At 39.3% G+C, this 17,926-nt stretch overlaps 3 protein-coding genes across 3 annotated transcripts; 2 read left to right on the top strand and 1 right to left on the bottom strand.

The window, feature by feature from the left end:
• The first annotated feature begins 251 nt into the window (after positions 1–251).
• Positions 252–1,187, top strand: LOC118804987 (olfactory receptor 6N2-like). Its single transcript, XM_036565580.1, has one exon. The coding sequence runs from the start codon at positions 258–260 to the stop codon at positions 1,185–1,187; it is 930 nt and encodes a 309-aa protein (XP_036421473.1). The 5' UTR covers positions 252–257.
• A 7,547-nt stretch (positions 1,188–8,734) lies between these two features.
• On the bottom strand, positions 8,735–9,673 carry LOC118804986 (olfactory receptor 6N2-like). Its single transcript, XM_036565579.1, has one exon. It carries the CDS (start codon positions 9,671–9,673, stop codon positions 8,735–8,737), a length of 939 nt encoding a protein of 312 aa, XP_036421472.1.
• A 7,115-nt stretch (positions 9,674–16,788) lies between these two features.
• LOC118804985 (olfactory receptor 52E8-like) lies at positions 16,789–17,700 on the top strand. The gene has a single exon (XM_036565578.1). It carries the CDS (start codon positions 16,789–16,791, stop codon positions 17,698–17,700), a length of 912 nt encoding a protein of 303 aa, XP_036421471.1.
• Positions 17,701–17,926: the final 226 nt, after the last annotated feature.

The following is a 17,926-nucleotide window of genomic DNA, read 5'->3' as shown; positions in this document are numbered from 1 at the left end:
AAGCAGGCTAGACCAATGTGTTAATTAGTCAGTGGCCCACTAAGGAATATGTATCTTTCCAGTAGAGAATATATAAATATTGACACACAAAGCTGTTGTCCTCACCACAGCCTGTACAGATACAGTGCCTTCACTGTACTTAGTATTTTCACTCTTATGAATGGAGGTAATGATGCCTGATGAAATACATAAAAACACTGGGCACAACCAGATTACACTGACTAATCTGTTTTAGAGACTTGTGGACCACTTCATCCATGGATTATTCTACTAATTATACATATTTATCTTTGGAAGGGCATGTGGAGTTGGAGAAATACAGATATTTTTACTTTCTAATTACTTTCACAGTTTACATTCTGATAATTTGCTGTAATGCTGTTGTCATTTATGTCATTTACACAAACAAATGTCTCCATGAGCCGATGTACATATTCATTGCTGCTTTACTTTGCAATGCTCTTTTTGGAACAGCTGCCTTATACCCTAAATTACTGAGTGATTTACTCTCTGAAACACCAGTTATCTCTCGTGAAGCCTGTATGTTTCAGGCCTTTTGCATTTATACATATGGAGCTTCAGAGTTCACACTGTTATCAGCTATGGCCTATGACAGATATGTGTCCATATGTAAACCATTACAATATGCAACACTTGTAAAAATGTCCACCATCAAAAAGCTCTTATTTTTCTGTTGGTTTGTGCCTTCATGTGAAATGGGCATATCCATAATATTAACATATCGACAGCTGTGTAAATTTAAATTAAACAGAATATACTGTAATAATTATGCAATTGCTAAATTAAGTTGTGGAGACATAACTGTTATGAATACATATGGGCTGTGTCTCCTAAGCATTGTTGTATTACCACCAGTGATCTTCATAATCTACTCATATATTAGAATACTTGATGTCTGTTTAAAGAATTCAAAAGATTTCAGAAGAAAAGCTCTACAGACCTGCTTCCCACACCTTGTCATTTTCATCAGTGTCGCTGTTACGGTATGTTTTGAAGTGATTAACAGCAGATTAGAAGGAAATGTTCCTCATATATTTGCCATGATAATGTCAGTTGAAATTTTAGTTGTTCCTCCCATAATGAATCCTATTATATATGGACTTAAACTGCAGGAGATATCAAATAGAATAAAGAAAATAATTTGGAATAAGAAGATATTTTTTTAGATTGCTTTTTTACTGTGTATATTATGACAGTTTTACTGCCATTTTTCTCATTAGTCAATTTTTTGTGCCAAACAGTGAACACCTTTGTTTGTTGCCTTTATATTAGTATAGTGTCTTATGAATGAATTCTATGAATGTTTGTGGATATTTTTTTGGAGTTATTTTTTCTATTTTTTATGTTTGCAGTTCAAACAATATGGCCTTTAGGTCACTTTTTTTATATTGTTGTGATTCTTTAAATGAAAGCTTGGATAAAACTCTCAAACATGATGTTGCTACCTGCGTATCACTGCAGTAATGTAAATTATGTAAAATAAAAAAGGTAAATGATTCTGTCTTATCACTTAATGAAGTTGTGATTATTAAGGTAATAATGCAGTGAATGTTACACACTGAAGTATTGCTTCAGCTTTAACTCTTTGGTACTGAGGAAAAAGTAGTCATTTATTTCTGCCATTTAATCTTCTCCACTAACAATGTGACATCTCAATGTTGTTTATTTATTTTGACATCTAAAATAATTTAACAAAGCAGAACATTTTAATCACTTTATTTTGAGTGGTCCTTTGTAAATTATTGTTAAATTCGTAACACATCAAAAACATATCAGGGAAGTAGTAGTAGTGAAGCATCTGAAGACATTGAAATGAATATTGTGAAGATGTACTGTTAATACATTACTTATATTAAGTAGATGTACTGTTAATATGTTACACAAAGTAGACTTATGTTACTTTCATTAATTAAAACCTTACCTAAAACATAACCCTAGCCCTAATCCTTACCCTAACCTTAGCCTTAACCCAACCTAACCCTCATCCTGGCCCTAATCCTAACCCTTATCTTAACCAAAACCTAATCCGGTTAAACTCCAGGTACAGAGTGATGTCAAAAGTGTGTCTATAACAGCTTGTTGAGGATGTTGAGGTGGTCTGTATTACACCTGTTACATATTCAGTGACCTCTCAGGTTAAGATCTACAAATATGAATTTGGACACCAAATAAAGTGAGAAACAACTGAATATAGCAGATTATAAACACATTTTATTTGCACAGTTAATTAAAATCTTGTGATAATCTAATGAATGTATTCACTGCTGCTACATCATTGATATGTTGTTGATGTTACTGAGAGTATGTTGAGTATTTACATCATTCAAAAGGCACACTCAAAATAGTGTCACTGAAAATCCATACATTTTTATTTTGTGTCACATAATGTAATTTATGCAAACAAAGTGGATAGAAATACACTTCACTCTTCAGCAGCCTTTTAATTTTAGTCTCATGAAACAAATGAATAATGAACCCTTAGAGGACCCATTTGAAAATAACAAAAGACAAGTTTAGACTTTCTAAACATATTTGCACAAGCTTCTTCATTTCCTCATTTAATCAATTTTATAAGTGAAAAGAAAATGCACCCTATGTATCACTACTTAAAATGTGTCACATTTAAATCAGGTGCTAACAATTAAAATATCATTGCTATGCCAGTTTTACTTAGTTACTTAGCCCACCCCAATGAATGTAATTTATTAATTGAAATCAATATTTTTTCTCATTCTTCATTATTCAGCTTTGCCATCATGTTTCCGAATTCACAATACACTATGATGGCCAGCGGTTATCACAATATACTGTGAGAACCAGAGTATGTGAGTGGACTCAAGTGGCAGACATTTCCACTCCTCTCTCAAAGAGTTCTGTGATCACTCCAGGTTGCTCGCTCCTCACTCACGTCAGAGAAACCGTGCTGTGTCTGCTCCATACGATCCATTTACTTTATCTCCTGAACATATAAAAAAAAACACTGAGTTCTGCATTCTGACCACAGAGAGAGGTTGGAATGTGGCTCCCTTCCAGCAGGGCCTCAGTGGTAATGTGAAAGATAATCTAGCCACACAAGGGGTGTGTCTCAAAACCTAGTGAGCTCTCTAAGTAGCCGCTGTCTACATAGGCAGCTGTCTAAGTAGGCAGCATTCCAACCGTCATCTATCCTTATAAGACAGATAAATGAGACACTCTAGTTAGACAGCAGTGATGTCGCCGCTTGTTCCCGCCCACCGCACGATACCAGCGTTTACTTACCTCAGCCGTCAGAATCACATTTAGCCAACATGGAAAGTATAGGCTATTTGTGCACCTTTATGACTAGAAAACAGATAAACAACCCAGAAAATCAGAATAACTTACATTTGAAGATGACGTCGCTGCTCGGCAAAGCGCTTCTGCCTGCCATCTTCAAACAAAAGTTGCGCCGTGCTGGATTGCCTCAGCGGCTGAGGAAACATCCGATGCTCTCTCGATATTCGGCCAAAATGAGATACCTTAGTACGCAGCATATTTGAGATATCTAAGAATGGGGACAGCCTTCTTGTCGGGAGCGCGCATATTGTGACGTAAAATGCTGTCTATGTAGAGAGCTCACTAGGTTTTGAGACACACCCAAGATGTTTCCTCTTCACTCTAAGAGCTTATTGAGCAGGCCTTGAAGCTGGATAACCAGCTACATGTACAGTTTAGGAACGGGAGACGGGAGTGCCCCCCAGTACTGGGTCCCATCCCCAAGTACCATGGGTCCCCCACCACCCCTTGTTCTTCCTGAGCCAGCTGAGCAGCCCATGCAGTGGGGACATACCCACCTTTCCTGCCAAGAGATGCCTTTACTGCGAGCTTTGTGAATGCTGCCTTGGCCAAGACTCTAACCTTGTCACCTGTCAACCTGGAGGTCCCTGTGCCTGTCTCTGCCATTGACAGGTACCCTCTCAGGTCAGGGCAGGTCAGTCAGCAGACCGGGCCTATCACTTTATGTCTGGGTCAGCACACAGAGCAGATTTGATTCTTGCTCACCCAGACCCTGAGGTGAAGTTGATCTTCGGATTTCCCTGGCTACAGTGACACACTGTGCTTGGATTGGCTGACTCAGTCTGTGGCAGGTCGGGGGTCTTATTCTAAACGCATTGTAGCTCCACCTGTCAGCCCCAACTTATCTCAACTCCTGACTGACTAGTATGATCTTTTTGAAGTAAACACCAAGCCCAAGTCTTGCCTCTGCACAGATTCTATGACTGTAAGTCTCCTCTCTGAACAGCTATGGAGGAGTACATCAGGGATGCATTGACACTGACTAACCCTTAACACCTCACCAGCTGGGGCTGGGTTTTTCTTTGTGTGTAGAAAAAAGACGGCGGTCTTTGAGATCCACCTTTATGTAAATTCCTCTTTCATGCTCAATTGGTTACCTTTATGGGGTTTGTGGTGTCAAAAGGAAGATTGAGTATAGACCCAGCTAAGATCAAGCCCATTGTGGAGTGGCCAAGCCCCATTACTTTCTGCTCAACTCAAAGGTTTCTGGGCTTTGCTCATTTATTTCGCTGGTTTATTCGGAATTTCAGCATAGTGGCTGCCATGTTGACAGCCCTCATGAAGAAGTGTAAGGGGTGGTTCCAGTGGACCCCAAAAGTTATAGTGGAGGTTGACACTTCTAATATTGCTGTAGGGGTGGTCCTGTCCCAGTGCTCTGGACCTGACCACAAACTCCATCCCTGAGCTTTCTTCCACCACCTCATCCCTGGAGTGGAGACACTGGCTGCAGGGTGTGAAACATTTATTCCTGGTCTAGACAGATCACAAGAACTTGGCCTATATTCAACAGACCAAGTGTCTTAATCCATACCAAGCCAGGTGGGCATTGTTTTTAAAGCTGATTTGATTTTGTATTGTTTTATTGGCTGGGGTCAACAAAATCTCAAGCCCACTGCACTCTCCAGACACTGGAATGTGCCACCCATTGATCAACCTCTACAGCCTGTCATCCTAAGACTTGAATTGTTGCCCCACTGTGCTGGGGACTAGAAACCACCATCCAGGGAGTACTTTGGGGCAAACCAAACCATGTTCACATAGTTCACAAGTGATTTGATGGCTGACAAGAAGGGAGTCTGCCTGCAGGAGTCCATCATGGAGGGAGTCTACTTGAGAGAGTACATCATGGAGGAAGTGTACCTGCTAAAATCCACCGATTAGGGATTCTACCTGCAGGAGTCCATCAAGAAAGCAGTCTTCCTGTGGGACTCCCTCAAGTTAATCAAACTTTTCTAACTCTTTGTCCATTTGACGTATTCTGTCATGTGCTTCTGGGGAATCCTTGTCATGCTACCTCTACCAAATCAAGCACCACTTCGAATTCAAGCAGAGGCGGAATCCCCATCTGCTCATATATTCTGCTGTAGAAATCCTCATTGAGGTCTGCAAAACTGTCAACAAAGCTGAAATGATCACAGTTATGTAGCAGACCTTCATTTATAGAGTCTTCGATCATCTTTAAGGCCTGCTCAGCAACATCATCAAAGAACTTAAATCCATTCTTAGTATACTTTTTCCAAATATCCAGAATGACTCCACTGTGACCTTGGTCACAACTACCTCACTTCCTGTGCCCTCACTCTCTAAAGTCACCACACACCACAGAGCCTCTCAAATAACTCTACTACATTTATTCTCAGTCACACCACCAGCTTATGAATTGGATAATTTCTTTTGTCATTTTTTTTTTACTAATCTCCAGCTCTTCTCTTGCCTCTCTGTCTGCAACAGTTACCATGATATTATTAAGTCACTGAGCCCCTTAGCATGACTGATTCTGCTGCCAGTGAGACTGTAGGACTGTATGCTTAATTGTATGCACCTGTTAGAAATAAGTGTGACCGGTTAAACTAAATTCACAAATTAGAAGATGTGACCTGTCATTAATCCGGCCCCAGCAGCACATCCCCAAAGCTCTGTCTCCCTTTCAACACCTGCAGCTTGTTCTCATACTTTGTATAAGATATCATATAAGCCACTTTCTCAAACACATCTTGTACCCTCCCATGTTCTTGTCTATTTGCCATTTTCTGGTTATTTCCAAGCCATTTTACTTCATGGCTTTTAGCCAAGATCTTTGCTGTTTCTTAGCATACTTTATTTGTGTATGCTTAGCTTGTGCTACATTTTTGCATAAGTACATCCTATCTGTGCAGCTTTAGACTCTAGTTTTGGCTTTGACTTTGCCTTTTGCCTGGCTGTTGACAATGCATTCCTTTCAGCCTAGATCTAGATGCCTTACAAAGCTTTGCCTCATAGGCCTTTCAGCTTTTTTCTCTGAAATATGTTTCATGACTGCTTTTCCTGTGATCCTTGCATTTATGTTTCTTAGTACACCCTCTACACAGGAATTCATCAAAGAAAGGCAGCAGGGATTGAGAGTGGCTCATTTGACTATGTCATATATCGGTGGCATATTCATTTGAATGCAGGTTGCAAGAGCAGACCAAACAAGGGGAATACCAGCCTGCAAGGCAGTAATTGAAAATTTAAAATTTAAATATTCTTTTTAAATGAAAATCCTTTTAAATTGGAGTGATAACTCTACAATTGTTATAGGTATAACTGATTATGGAGCTATTGGTAGCTCTATTGATCAGCACCATAGTTTAAAATGATAATATACCAGTTCCCCCATTCCTGGAACCACTTTCAATCAATGCAGTTGACAGACATCTTCTCCCTCAGATAAATATCCATTCAGTCCATGATGCATGAAATGTAAATAAGCTCTTTTTTAAAGCTTTAACCTCAGTTACGACATGCTGGTTGGGTAACTAACTTACTAAACTTTACATTGACAAGTTTGACAATTAACTAAACTATTCTTGTTTAAAAATCAAATACACACCTGGCTTCAGTGACGGGTACTGCCCTCTTTGGCAGACTTTCTGTAGGCTTTTCTTATAACTGTCTACTAATTTCTGGCATCTACTGGGAGAAATGTTTTGGCCATTCCTTCTTCCAACTGTGCAAAGCTTGAGTTTTTTTCTTTCTTTTTAGGTCTGGGCTTTGACATTAACTTTCCCTTTCTTTCTTTGATGATACAATACACCCCAATAACAAAGAGCAAACAAGATCAGGTATCTGACTATATGTGTCACATGTTAAATTACATCCAATTTCTCTAGCAAAATTGTTTAAATGGCAAACATTTACCTATATGTGCAAATATTTTGAAGACTACACTTTTAATACAGTGTACTTATTTTTTCACATGACTAGATATTTGTCAATTTTGAACCCAATAAGGGTTATTATTAAATTGTTTCATTAGATTAAAATTAAAAGGCCACTGAAATGTGAAATATATTTTTTCCAGTTCGCTATACATTCACTTGCTCAAATAGCATTTTTGACAAAATAATAATGTATAAATTTTCAATTTTATTATGTTTTTAAAAATCAAAATAAATGTAAAAATAGCATTGAGAAATCACAGAGAAGATCAAACAGAAGAAATACAGTACTACTTTTTGCCTTATGATTAGAGTTAAATCCTTAGCAATAATGTTCAGTGTTCATTACACTATTATTTTAATGATTATAGGTGCATTAAGTCATAAAATAATTAGGTCAAATATTCTAGAGGATTGCACCGTCCACTATCATATAATTTAATAGTTCTTCATTGTACTCTCTCTTGTTCTCTAAGGGCTTTTTATTTAATTGGTTTCACTAGACTAAAAATAAAAAGCCATTGAAGTTTGAAATTAAATTTTATCCAGTTATGTTTGTGCTACTCTAAATAAAACAAAATGAAAATGTATGAATTTTCTGACATGTTGGATCAGACAAGATCAAATGGCAGAAATACACATTTGTTGCCACATCATTAAAGAGTTAATTTGAAGCAATACTGTTACATTGCAATGATGTTAGAGTCACTATAGTATTACCTTTTAAATCACGCTAAACTAATTAGGCTAATATGTGTTATTAAAGTTTTTATGTAACATAATTCTACAGGATTATTCCAGGGCTAAGGATTGTGGCATATTTGAGAATTTCATTCAACCTAACTTTTATTCAAAGAATCAAAACCACATAAATGTGGAGTAGAAAGCAAACCAAAGTTCATAATTGTCCAAGTGCAAATACACCTTAAATTTCAGATAAATAAAAAAGGCCAGTACCAGAGTCCGATTATAATTACACCAAACCAAAAAAGACCTCCATAACCCACGGACCTTCACAAAATAAGACTTCACAGAGTAGTTTTTGCTAATAATGAGTAATTCTTAAGTACTGTTAAGTACTGATGAACGGTCAAAACATGTTCTGATACTTCCAGGGTTTTTGTTCAGAAACTTCTGCTGTCTGTTTGTGGTATGTCTTTTAAACTGTTCTACTGGAGTTTAAGGAATAGACCAATCTGTGATTACACATTTAGCACAGTATTTTTCATCCAATGTTTTATTAAAAAGAAATTTCAAACTAATATACAGGCTTCAATCAAATATGTTCACTGTTTGGCACAGAAAAAATAACTGCTGAGAAATAAGAAGTTTTGTGTTTTTGAAAAACAGAAAAGGTTTCATAATATATACATTGAAAACAATTTACGGTTTCAATACAGTTTGAAAAAAATGAAATGTCTTCTATTTCTAAATGATTTTCTTAATCTTATTCAAAGTTCCTGCAGTTTCAGTCCATAAATAATAATCACACTCAAATTTCAATCTGCAAAGACATGCATATTTCTCTTCCAAATCATTTTCTTAATCCTATTCCAAATCTCTTGCAGTTTCAGTCCATATATGACAGGATTGATTAGAGGAGGGACGACAAAGTTTTCAGCTGACATTATCATAGCAAATATATGAGGCATATTTCCTTCTAGTCTGCTGTTAATAACTTCAAAACACACAGTAACAGCAAAACTGATGAAAATGAGAAGGTGTGGGAAGCAGGTCTGTAGAGCTTTTCTTCTGAAATCTTTTGAACTCTTTAAACACACATCAATTATTTTAACATATGAGTAGATTATGAAGATCACTGTTGGAAATACAACAATGCTTAGAAGAATCAGTCCATATGTACTCATAGCAGTTATGTCTCCACAACTTAATTTAGCAATTGAGTAATTATTGCAGTATATTCTTTTTAATTTAAATTCGCACAGCTGTCGGTATGTTAATATTATTGATATGCCAATTTCACAGGAAGGCACAAACCAACAGAAAAATAAGATCTTTTTCACAGTGGACATTTTTACAAGAGTTGCATATTGTAATGGTTTACATATGGACACATATCTGTCATAGGCCATAGCTGATAACAGTGTGAACTCTGATGCAGCACATGTGTAAAGCCAAAAGGCCTGAAACAGACAGGCTCCATGAGAGATAATTTGTTTTTCAGAAAGAAAATCACTCAGTAATTTAGGATATAAGGCAGCTGTTCCAAAGAGACCATTGCAGAGTAAAGCAGCAATGAAAATGTACATCGGCTCATGGAGACATTTGTTTGTGTAAATAATAGAAAGGACAACAACATTACAACAAATTATCAGAATGTAAACTGTGAGAGTAATTACAAAGTAAACATATCTATATTTCTCCAACTCCACATGCCCTTCCAAAAATAAATATGTAACATTAGTAGAATAATCCATTAATGTTCATGAAGTTGCCCAAAAATGTCTAACTAAGGTTATTCAGTGTAATCTGGTTGTGCTCACACCAGTGTTTTTATGTATTCAGTCAGGCATCATAAATTCCATGCATAAGAGTGAAGATACTGAGCAAAGTAAAGGTACTGTATCTGTACAGGCTGTGGTGAGGACGACAGCTTTGTGTGTCTATATTTATATATTCTCTACTGGACAGGTACAAATTCCTTAGTGGTTCACAGACTAATTTACTGATTGGTAAATCTAGCCTGCCTCTCTTATTGTTGTGGTATTTGTGTGAACTCCAGGTCTCCACAGAGTTACATGAATTATTTTTTAGGATTTTTACATTAATAGTATATCAAGTAATTTGTTGACCAAATTTGTAAATCTATCCCCCTTAGTTTTTGACAGCAGTTTCAGAGGATGTTATACAGTGACAAGTCAGAGAACTGCATTCAGTTGATTAGTGCTGTCAAAGTATAAAGATTTGTTATTAAGTGCATTTTAATCTGTTATATATATTTGTTTTATTGCTATTTTTCTTTTTGTATGATTTTTTTTTTTCAACTGTAGTGAATGTCAGTTAGCAATCTTTGTTATTGGACTTGGTCAGGTACATGTCTCCAGCCAATTCCTATCATGCAGGATGATTGTAACCAGTAGGAGGACCCAAAGTACTACCTTAAAACCTACCTATCAACTCCATCTGGTCATATTCATGTTTTGAAGCGTTACTACAATCTGTATTTTTTCATCATCAAACTTTTCTTACTCTGTGTCCATGTACCTCTTTGACTATGTACCTCTGGAGTATCCCATTCACACTTCTACTATTACTTTAAGTTGACTTTACACAGAGATGGAGTCCCACTCAGCTCATTCATTCTGCTGTAGAACTCCTCATTGAGGTAATTAAAACTGTTAACTGTCGGGACTAAGTGCGATTCCTGCTCGCTCAAAGCCCCAACACATGGATGATTAAACACTAATCAGTTCTATAACTATGTTTCAGTTCTTCAATTAATCTAATCACTGGTTCTTGTCAAATGCAAAATAAAATAAAGTTCAGTCAAAAATAAAAGAAAGTTGGATAAAAGACTTCAACCGTTGAGTTCTTTTGGAAGGAAGGAAAAGGCCTTCTTCTTTATTGAGCTTCAGGTGGCAAGATGGCTTCCGGACAACCAAATGCAAAATACATCACAGAAACATCCTTTTTTATATCCTGTTTGGGGGCGATGAAGTAATTGCCCCCTCCCTCTTACATTGTCCTATATCTTTTTGATTCCCATTATTTCCAATTCTACACTTTATTTGGAAACCCTTATATCCGACCGCACCTGACATTAGTTTTTTTTAAAAACTTTCCAAGCTTGGCTGTACCACATCGTCCCATCCTCTCAAGGCCGTTAATTAACTCTTGCTTTATTAAACTGGCTCCAAAACTGACTTTGACTGGTTCCTTATCAGCTTACCTCACTCTTTGAGGGTCAGCTTGCCCTTTTCAGCAATATTCACTGGCTTCTAGATGCTTCCGAATCTCAGGGACTTTCCAATGCCAAGATCCCCTAACTTACACATTGCAAGGCCTATCCTTAGTGAGAGGATTAATGCACTTTGTTAATCAACTTTTATACATATGATTATGGATTTCTTAATTCTTAAAATAGTAATATTTTCCTTAAAATACCACATAACACAGCTGACATTTTTACAGCTTATGCAGTCTTCTTTTATTGGAACTTACAGTAAATTTGATCATTCTCCAGGTTCTCTTAGAAACTTAATCAAAGTTCATCTAATTTTCCTAGGACAGGGTCCCTTTGATCTTGCTCAGTGAACTCAATTTAAAGAATCACTTTATCATGACCTTGGTTACCACCATCTCATTTCCTACAACCTCACTCTCTAAAGTCTGCACACACACAAAAAGCCAGATTAAGCTTAGATGACATCTTCTTATGAAACATTACTATGTTTAACCTCAGATAAGTAGATTAATAGATTAGGTGACCCTTATTAGTCCCGCAACAGGGAAATTCAGGACCCATCCATGCAGTGAAACACCACATACACACTAGTGAGCACACACACACTAGGGAGCAGTGAACACACTTGCCTGGAGTGGTGGGCAGCCCTATCCCGGTGCCAGGGGAACATTTGGGATTTAGGTGCTCTTGCTCAAGGGCACTTCAGTCATGTACTGTCTGCTTAGGGGATTGAGCTGGCCTTCCGGTCACAAGGCTGGTTCCCTAACCTCCAGCCCATGACTGCTCAGGTACACCACCTCAGCCTCCAGCCCACGACTGCTCAGTTACACCACCTCATGAATCAGATCAGTTATTGTGTCATTCTCTCTTCCACTAGTATTCAGCTTCAGCTTACCTTCAGGAGGATATTTTTAAAGTCACTGATTCACTGATCTCTTCAGCACAACAAATTTTACTGCCAGTGTTTGTCTAAGGTAACTGCAGGGCTGTGTGCTTTATTGTATGTGCCTGTTAGCAATTGATGTAGCTGGAACAAAACCCACAAATTTGAAGAGGTGTGCCGTGCCGTGTTCTCCTCTTTTGTTCTCCTTTGTACATAAGCCACAAACTGATAAGCTACTTCTTCACACATGCCTTGCACTTTCCTATGTGCTTGTCTCTTTACTATTTTCTGGTTAAGGCCTAGCCATTTCACTTAATGTACTGTCTAGCCATGATCTATGCAACGTTGTAGCATTCTCTTCTGGTGTGTCCTTAGATTGTGGTATGTTTCTACAATAGCATATCCTACCTGGCCCTGATGGAGTATGCGGCTTTGTGCTTAGAGCCTGTGCTAAGCAGCTGGCCAGGGTCTTCACTGATATTTTCAATCTGTCGCTGGCCCAGACAGTTGTCCCAACTAGCTTCAAGACTGCTGTCATTGTGCCAGTGCCAAAGCATTCAACTGCTTCTGCCCTGAATGACGTCTGCCCTGTCACACTCACCTCATCATTTCCAAGTGCTTATAAGACTAGTTCTTTCTCATTTGAAATCCTGTCTGCCTGCTACACTGGACCCACACCAGTTTGCCTACAGCTGCAACAGGTCAACGAAGGATGCCATTTCCACAGTGCTCCACACTGTACTGAACCACCTGGACTGTCAAAACACATATGTCAGAATGCTGTTCATTGACTTCAGTTCAGCATTTAACACGGTGATCCCCTCCAAGCTGATCTTAAAGCTTAGCCAGCTTGGTATCAGCACACCTCTCTGCAATTGGATTCTGGACTTCCTGACTGACAGACCTCAGTCTGTTAAGTTAAACAAACTCTTCTTCTCCTCCATCACCCTGAACACCAGCATGCCACAAGGCTGTGTGCTGAGCCCTCTTCTGTACTCTCTGTTCACCCATGACTGTGTTCCTTGTCATGGCTCTAAATCCATAATCAAGTTCACGGATGGACTACAGTAATAGGTCTGATCAGAGGTGACGATGACATGGCCTACAGGGATGAGGTGCAGCACCTGGCTGTATGATGTGATGATAACAATCTGGCATTAAACACCCAAAAAACCAAAGGAGATTGTAGTCGACTTTAGGAGGGTTAGGAGCCAGGTACATTCCCCTAATGTGGAGAGTAGTGGACAGTAACTGTTTACTGCTGTCAGATGTTTTTTTTTTTTTAGCCCTGATCGACTCCAGAGCAGTGGGAAACTTCATCCATGCCCAGATCATTGAACAACTGAAGATTCCTGTGGAACCTCTGAAGAACCCCTTGGGGGTGGCCATCTTGAAAGGGGATCCAGTAGGAACTGGATTAATCACACAAAAAAAATCTAATCTGACTTAATACTAGTGCCTTTCAGTCTGAACTTATTTCCTTTTTAGTTCTTGACTCCCCAGAATTCTCTATTATTTTAGGATTATCTGGGGTAGATAAACACAATCCTCGCATTGCGTGGCCTGATCATGAACTGCTGTCATGGTCTGAATATTGTCACCAGCACTGCATTACATTTTTCCCAGTCTGTTAAGTCTACTGTTGATAGAAAGTCCAAATACTGAGGCCACTTCTGACATTCCTGATGAGTATGCTGACTTGAGGTTTTCAAGTCAAGAGTCAAGAGGCTTATATTGTCATTCCATCTATGTACAAGAACAATACAATAAATACGACAAATTAAACAGACATTAGACACAGTATACAGACAGGACAGTGCAGCACCGACACAGCACTCACTTCTGGACATGAGGTAGTGGAATAAGGTGCAGAGATATTTAACATGTTGTGATCTGTGAGTTACGCAGTCAGATAACAGTGCTGGTGGCTTTCCAGATGCAACGTGTGGTGTAGATGTCCATCATGGAGGGGAGAGAAACCCCAATGATCTTCTCAGCTGTCCGCACTATATGCTGTAGTGTCTTGCGGTCAGAGCCGGTGCAATTAACAAACGAGGCGATGATGCAGCTGCTCAGGATGCTCTCCACAGTCCCTCTGTAGAACATGGTGAGGATGGGAGGGGGGAGATGAGCCTTCTTCAGTCTCCACAGGAAGTAGAGGCGCTGCTGGGCTCTCTTGGCTATGGAGTTGGTGTTGAGGGACCAGGTGAGGTTGTATGTGATGTGGACACCGAGGAACTCCTGACGATTTCCACAGCAGAGCCAGTGATGTTAAGTTGGGTCTCCTTAGTTTTGGTTCCGCACCAGTCTGTTAGCCACTGCACCACCTCTTGTACACTGACTCATCATTCTTGCTGATCAGACCCACCACAGTTGTGTCATCAGCAAACTTGATGATGTGGTTTGAGCTGTACTTTGCAGTACAGTCATGAGTCAGCAGGGTAAACAGCAGCGGACTAAGCACACAGCTCTGAGGGGCACTGGTGCTCAGTATGGTGGTGCTGGAAATGTTATTACCTATCCTGACTAACTGAGGTCTCTCAGTCAGAAAATCCAGGACCCAGTTACAGAGGGAGGTGTTCAGGCCCAGCAGGCTCAGTTTTCCAATCAACTGCTGAGGGATGATGGTGTTGAATGCTGAACTGAAGTCTATGAACAGCATTCTGACATAGGTATCTCTATTGTCCAGGTGGGTGAGAGCCAGGTGGAGTGTGGTGGAGATGGCATTGTCTGTTGAGTGGTTGGGGCGATATGCAAATTGCAGTGGGTCCAGTGAAGGAGGGAGCTGTGCCTCATGACAAGCCTCTCAGAGCACTTCATGATGATTGGAGTGAGTGCAACCAGACGGTAGTCATTGAGGCAGGACACTGGAGACTTCTTCAGCACAGGGATGATGATGGTGGACTTGAAGCACGTTGGAACAACTTGAGTGCTCTGAGAGATGTTGAATATGTCCATGAGAACATCAGCCAGCTGTTCAGCGCATTCTCTGAGCACTCTGACCGATATGCTGTCAGATCCTGGAGCTTTTTGTGGGTTAACTCTTTGTGTAGAGTTCTCTGCACATCAGCTGAGCACCTCTGCAATCATCCATGGTTTCTGGTTGGGGTGAGTTGTGACCAGTTTGGAGACAGTAACATCATCAATGCACTTGCTGATGTAGCCAGTCACTGATTCTGTATACTCCTCCAGGTTGATGGAGTCACCGGAAGTTGCTGCTTCTCTGAACATCTCCCAATCAATGTGCTCAAAACAGTCCTGAAGAGCAGAGATAGGTCCTGGTAGCCAGGTTCTCACTTGCTTCTGGTCTGGTTTGGCACGTCTGATGAGCGCTCTGTATGCTGAAGTGAGCATCACAGAGATGTGGTCTGAGTAGCCATAGTGGGGGTGGGGCTCGGCTCTGTATGCGCCGGGGATGTTTGTGTAAACAAGATCCAGCACATTAGCCCCCCAGGTTGCAAAGTCCACACACTGGTGAAATTTGGGGAGCACTGACTTCAGATTAGCATGGTTAAAATCTCCAGCAACAATGAACAGTCCATCTGGGTGCGTATTTTGGAGATCGCTGATAGTGCTGTACAGCTCATTCAATGCTGCATTAGCACTGGGAGCTATATACACCTCTACTATGTACAGCATAGTCGGCTCTCTTGGCAAATAAAATGGCCTGGCTCTGACAATCGCACTCCACCAGTGGTGAGCAGTGAGTAGAGACTAGCGCCGCATTTTTACACCATTCAGTGTTGATGTAAACACGGCTGATCGTCTGGGGTTAGCCATTAGCCTAGTGCACACCCCCGGCTCACTTGCCCCTCTTCCGCCTTTTCTGTTCCAGCATGACTGAGCCCCAGTGCACAAAGCAAGGTCCATAAAGTCAGGCTGGGTGAGTTTGGTGTAGAAGAACTTGACTGGCCTGCACAGAGCCCTGACCTCAACCCCATCAAACACCTTTGGGATAAACTAGAATGGAGATTGGGAGCAAGACTCTCTTGTCCAACATCAGTGTCTGACCTCACAAATGATCTTCTGGATGAATGGGCTCAAATTCCCATGGACACACTCCAAAATCTTGTAGAAAGAGTCCCAGACGAGTGGAAGCTGTTATCTGTGTGCAGTAGAACTAGATGCTATGTGCTTCTTTCTTCGTCCACCAGATGGTGATATTGTCAATATCAAACACAAGAGGTCAATCAATGTATTGATATTTGCCACTAGTAAAAACATTCTGGAGGATGCTGCTCCAACAAAAAGTCATGATCTCATAATGGAGTGTATACCAAACAAATGTATTTAATGCATGCTTCACTCCTTAGTATATTCTATAAAGTCTGGGTTAGAGAGTGTGATGTGTGGAATGTGTGTTGTGTCTGAGGAATGTGTGTGTGTGTGTGTGTGTGTGTGTGTGTGTGTGTGTGGAGTATGTGGTGTGTGTTGCATGTGAGGTGGTGTGGAGTGTGTGTGTGTGTGGAGTGTGATGAAAACTAAGAACTATGTAGAGGCAGGCTACACTTACCAATCAGTAAATTAGTCAGTAAACCGCTAAGGAATATGTTCAGTAAAGAATATATAAATATAGACACACAAAGCTGTTGTCCTCACCACAACCTGTACAGATACAGTAGTGCCTTTTCTCTTATGCATGGAGTTTATGATGCCTGATTGAATACATAAAAACACTGGTGTGAGCACAACCAAGTTACACTGAATAACCTGTTTAGACATTTTGGGTGACTTCATGGAAATTCATGGATTATTTTACTAATGTTACATATTTATCTTTGGAAGGGCATGTGGAGTTGGAGAAATATAGATACATTTATTTTATAATTTGCCTCACAGTTTATATACTGATAATTTTTTGTAATGTTGTTGTCATTTTTGTCATTTACACAAACAAATGTCTCCATGAGCCGATGTACATTTTCATTGCTGCTTTACTTTGCAATTCTCTCTTTGGAACAACTGCCTTATACCCTAAATTATTAAGTGATTTTCTGTCTGAAAAACAAGTTATCTCTCATGGAGCCTGTCTGTTTCAGGCCTTTTGCCTTTATACATATGCTGCATCAGAGTTCACACTGTTATCAGCTATGGCCTATGACAGATATGTGTCCATATGTAAACCATTACAATATGCAACTCTTGTAAAAATGTCCACTGTTAAAAAGATCTTATTTGTCTGTTGGTTTGTGCCTTCCTGTGAAATTGGCATATCAATAATACTAACATACCGACAGCTGTGTAAATTTAAATTAAACAGAATATACTGCAATAATTACTCAATTGCTAAATTAAGTTGTGGAGATATAACTGTTATAAATTCATATGGGCTGTCTGCTTTAAGCATTGCTGTATTTCCAACAGTGATCTTCATAATCTACTCATATGTTAGAATACTTGATGTCTGTTTAAAGAACTCAAAAGAGTTCAGAAGAAAAGCTCTACAGACCTGCTTCCCACACCTTTTCATTTTCATCAATTTCTCTGTTACTGCATGTTTTGAAGTGATTAACAGCAGATTTGAAGGAAACGTACCTCATGTATTTGCTATGTTAATGTCAGTTGAAAATGCAGTTATTCCTCCTCTAATCAATCCTATTATATATGGACTGAAACTGCAAGAGATTCGGAATAAGATAAAAAAAATGATTTGGTAGAGAAAGACACACATCTTTACAGATTTAAATCTGTGTATGACAAAATAATGAAACATATTATCTATGTACTGAAACTGCAGGAAATTTTGAATAAGATTAAGGAAATTACTTAGAGAAGACATTTTATTTTTTGAAACTGTATTGAAAATGTGAAGTTTTCAGTGTATATTTAGTGAGAGCTTTTGTGTTTTGCAAACACAGAACAGCTGCGTATTTCTCATATTGT

This window comes from Colossoma macropomum, unplaced genomic scaffold, assembly GCF_904425465.1.
Source record: "Colossoma macropomum unplaced genomic scaffold, Colossoma_macropomum, whole genome shotgun sequence".
NCBI lineage: Eukaryota > Metazoa > Chordata > Actinopteri > Characiformes > Serrasalmidae > Colossoma > Colossoma macropomum.
Note: the sequence above shows the minus strand (reverse complement) of the source record. Positions and strands in the feature narration are given on the sequence as shown.

Coding starts and splice junctions, on each gene's coding strand:
- LOC118804987 (XM_036565580.1), top strand. CDS start 258: ATGGATTATTCTACTAATTATACATATTTATCTTTGGAAGGGCATGTG.
- LOC118804986 (XM_036565579.1), bottom strand. CDS start 9,673: ATGGATTATTCTACTAATGTTACATATTTATTTTTGGAAGGGCATGTG.
- LOC118804985 (XM_036565578.1), top strand. CDS start 16,789: ATGGATTATTTTACTAATGTTACATATTTATCTTTGGAAGGGCATGTG.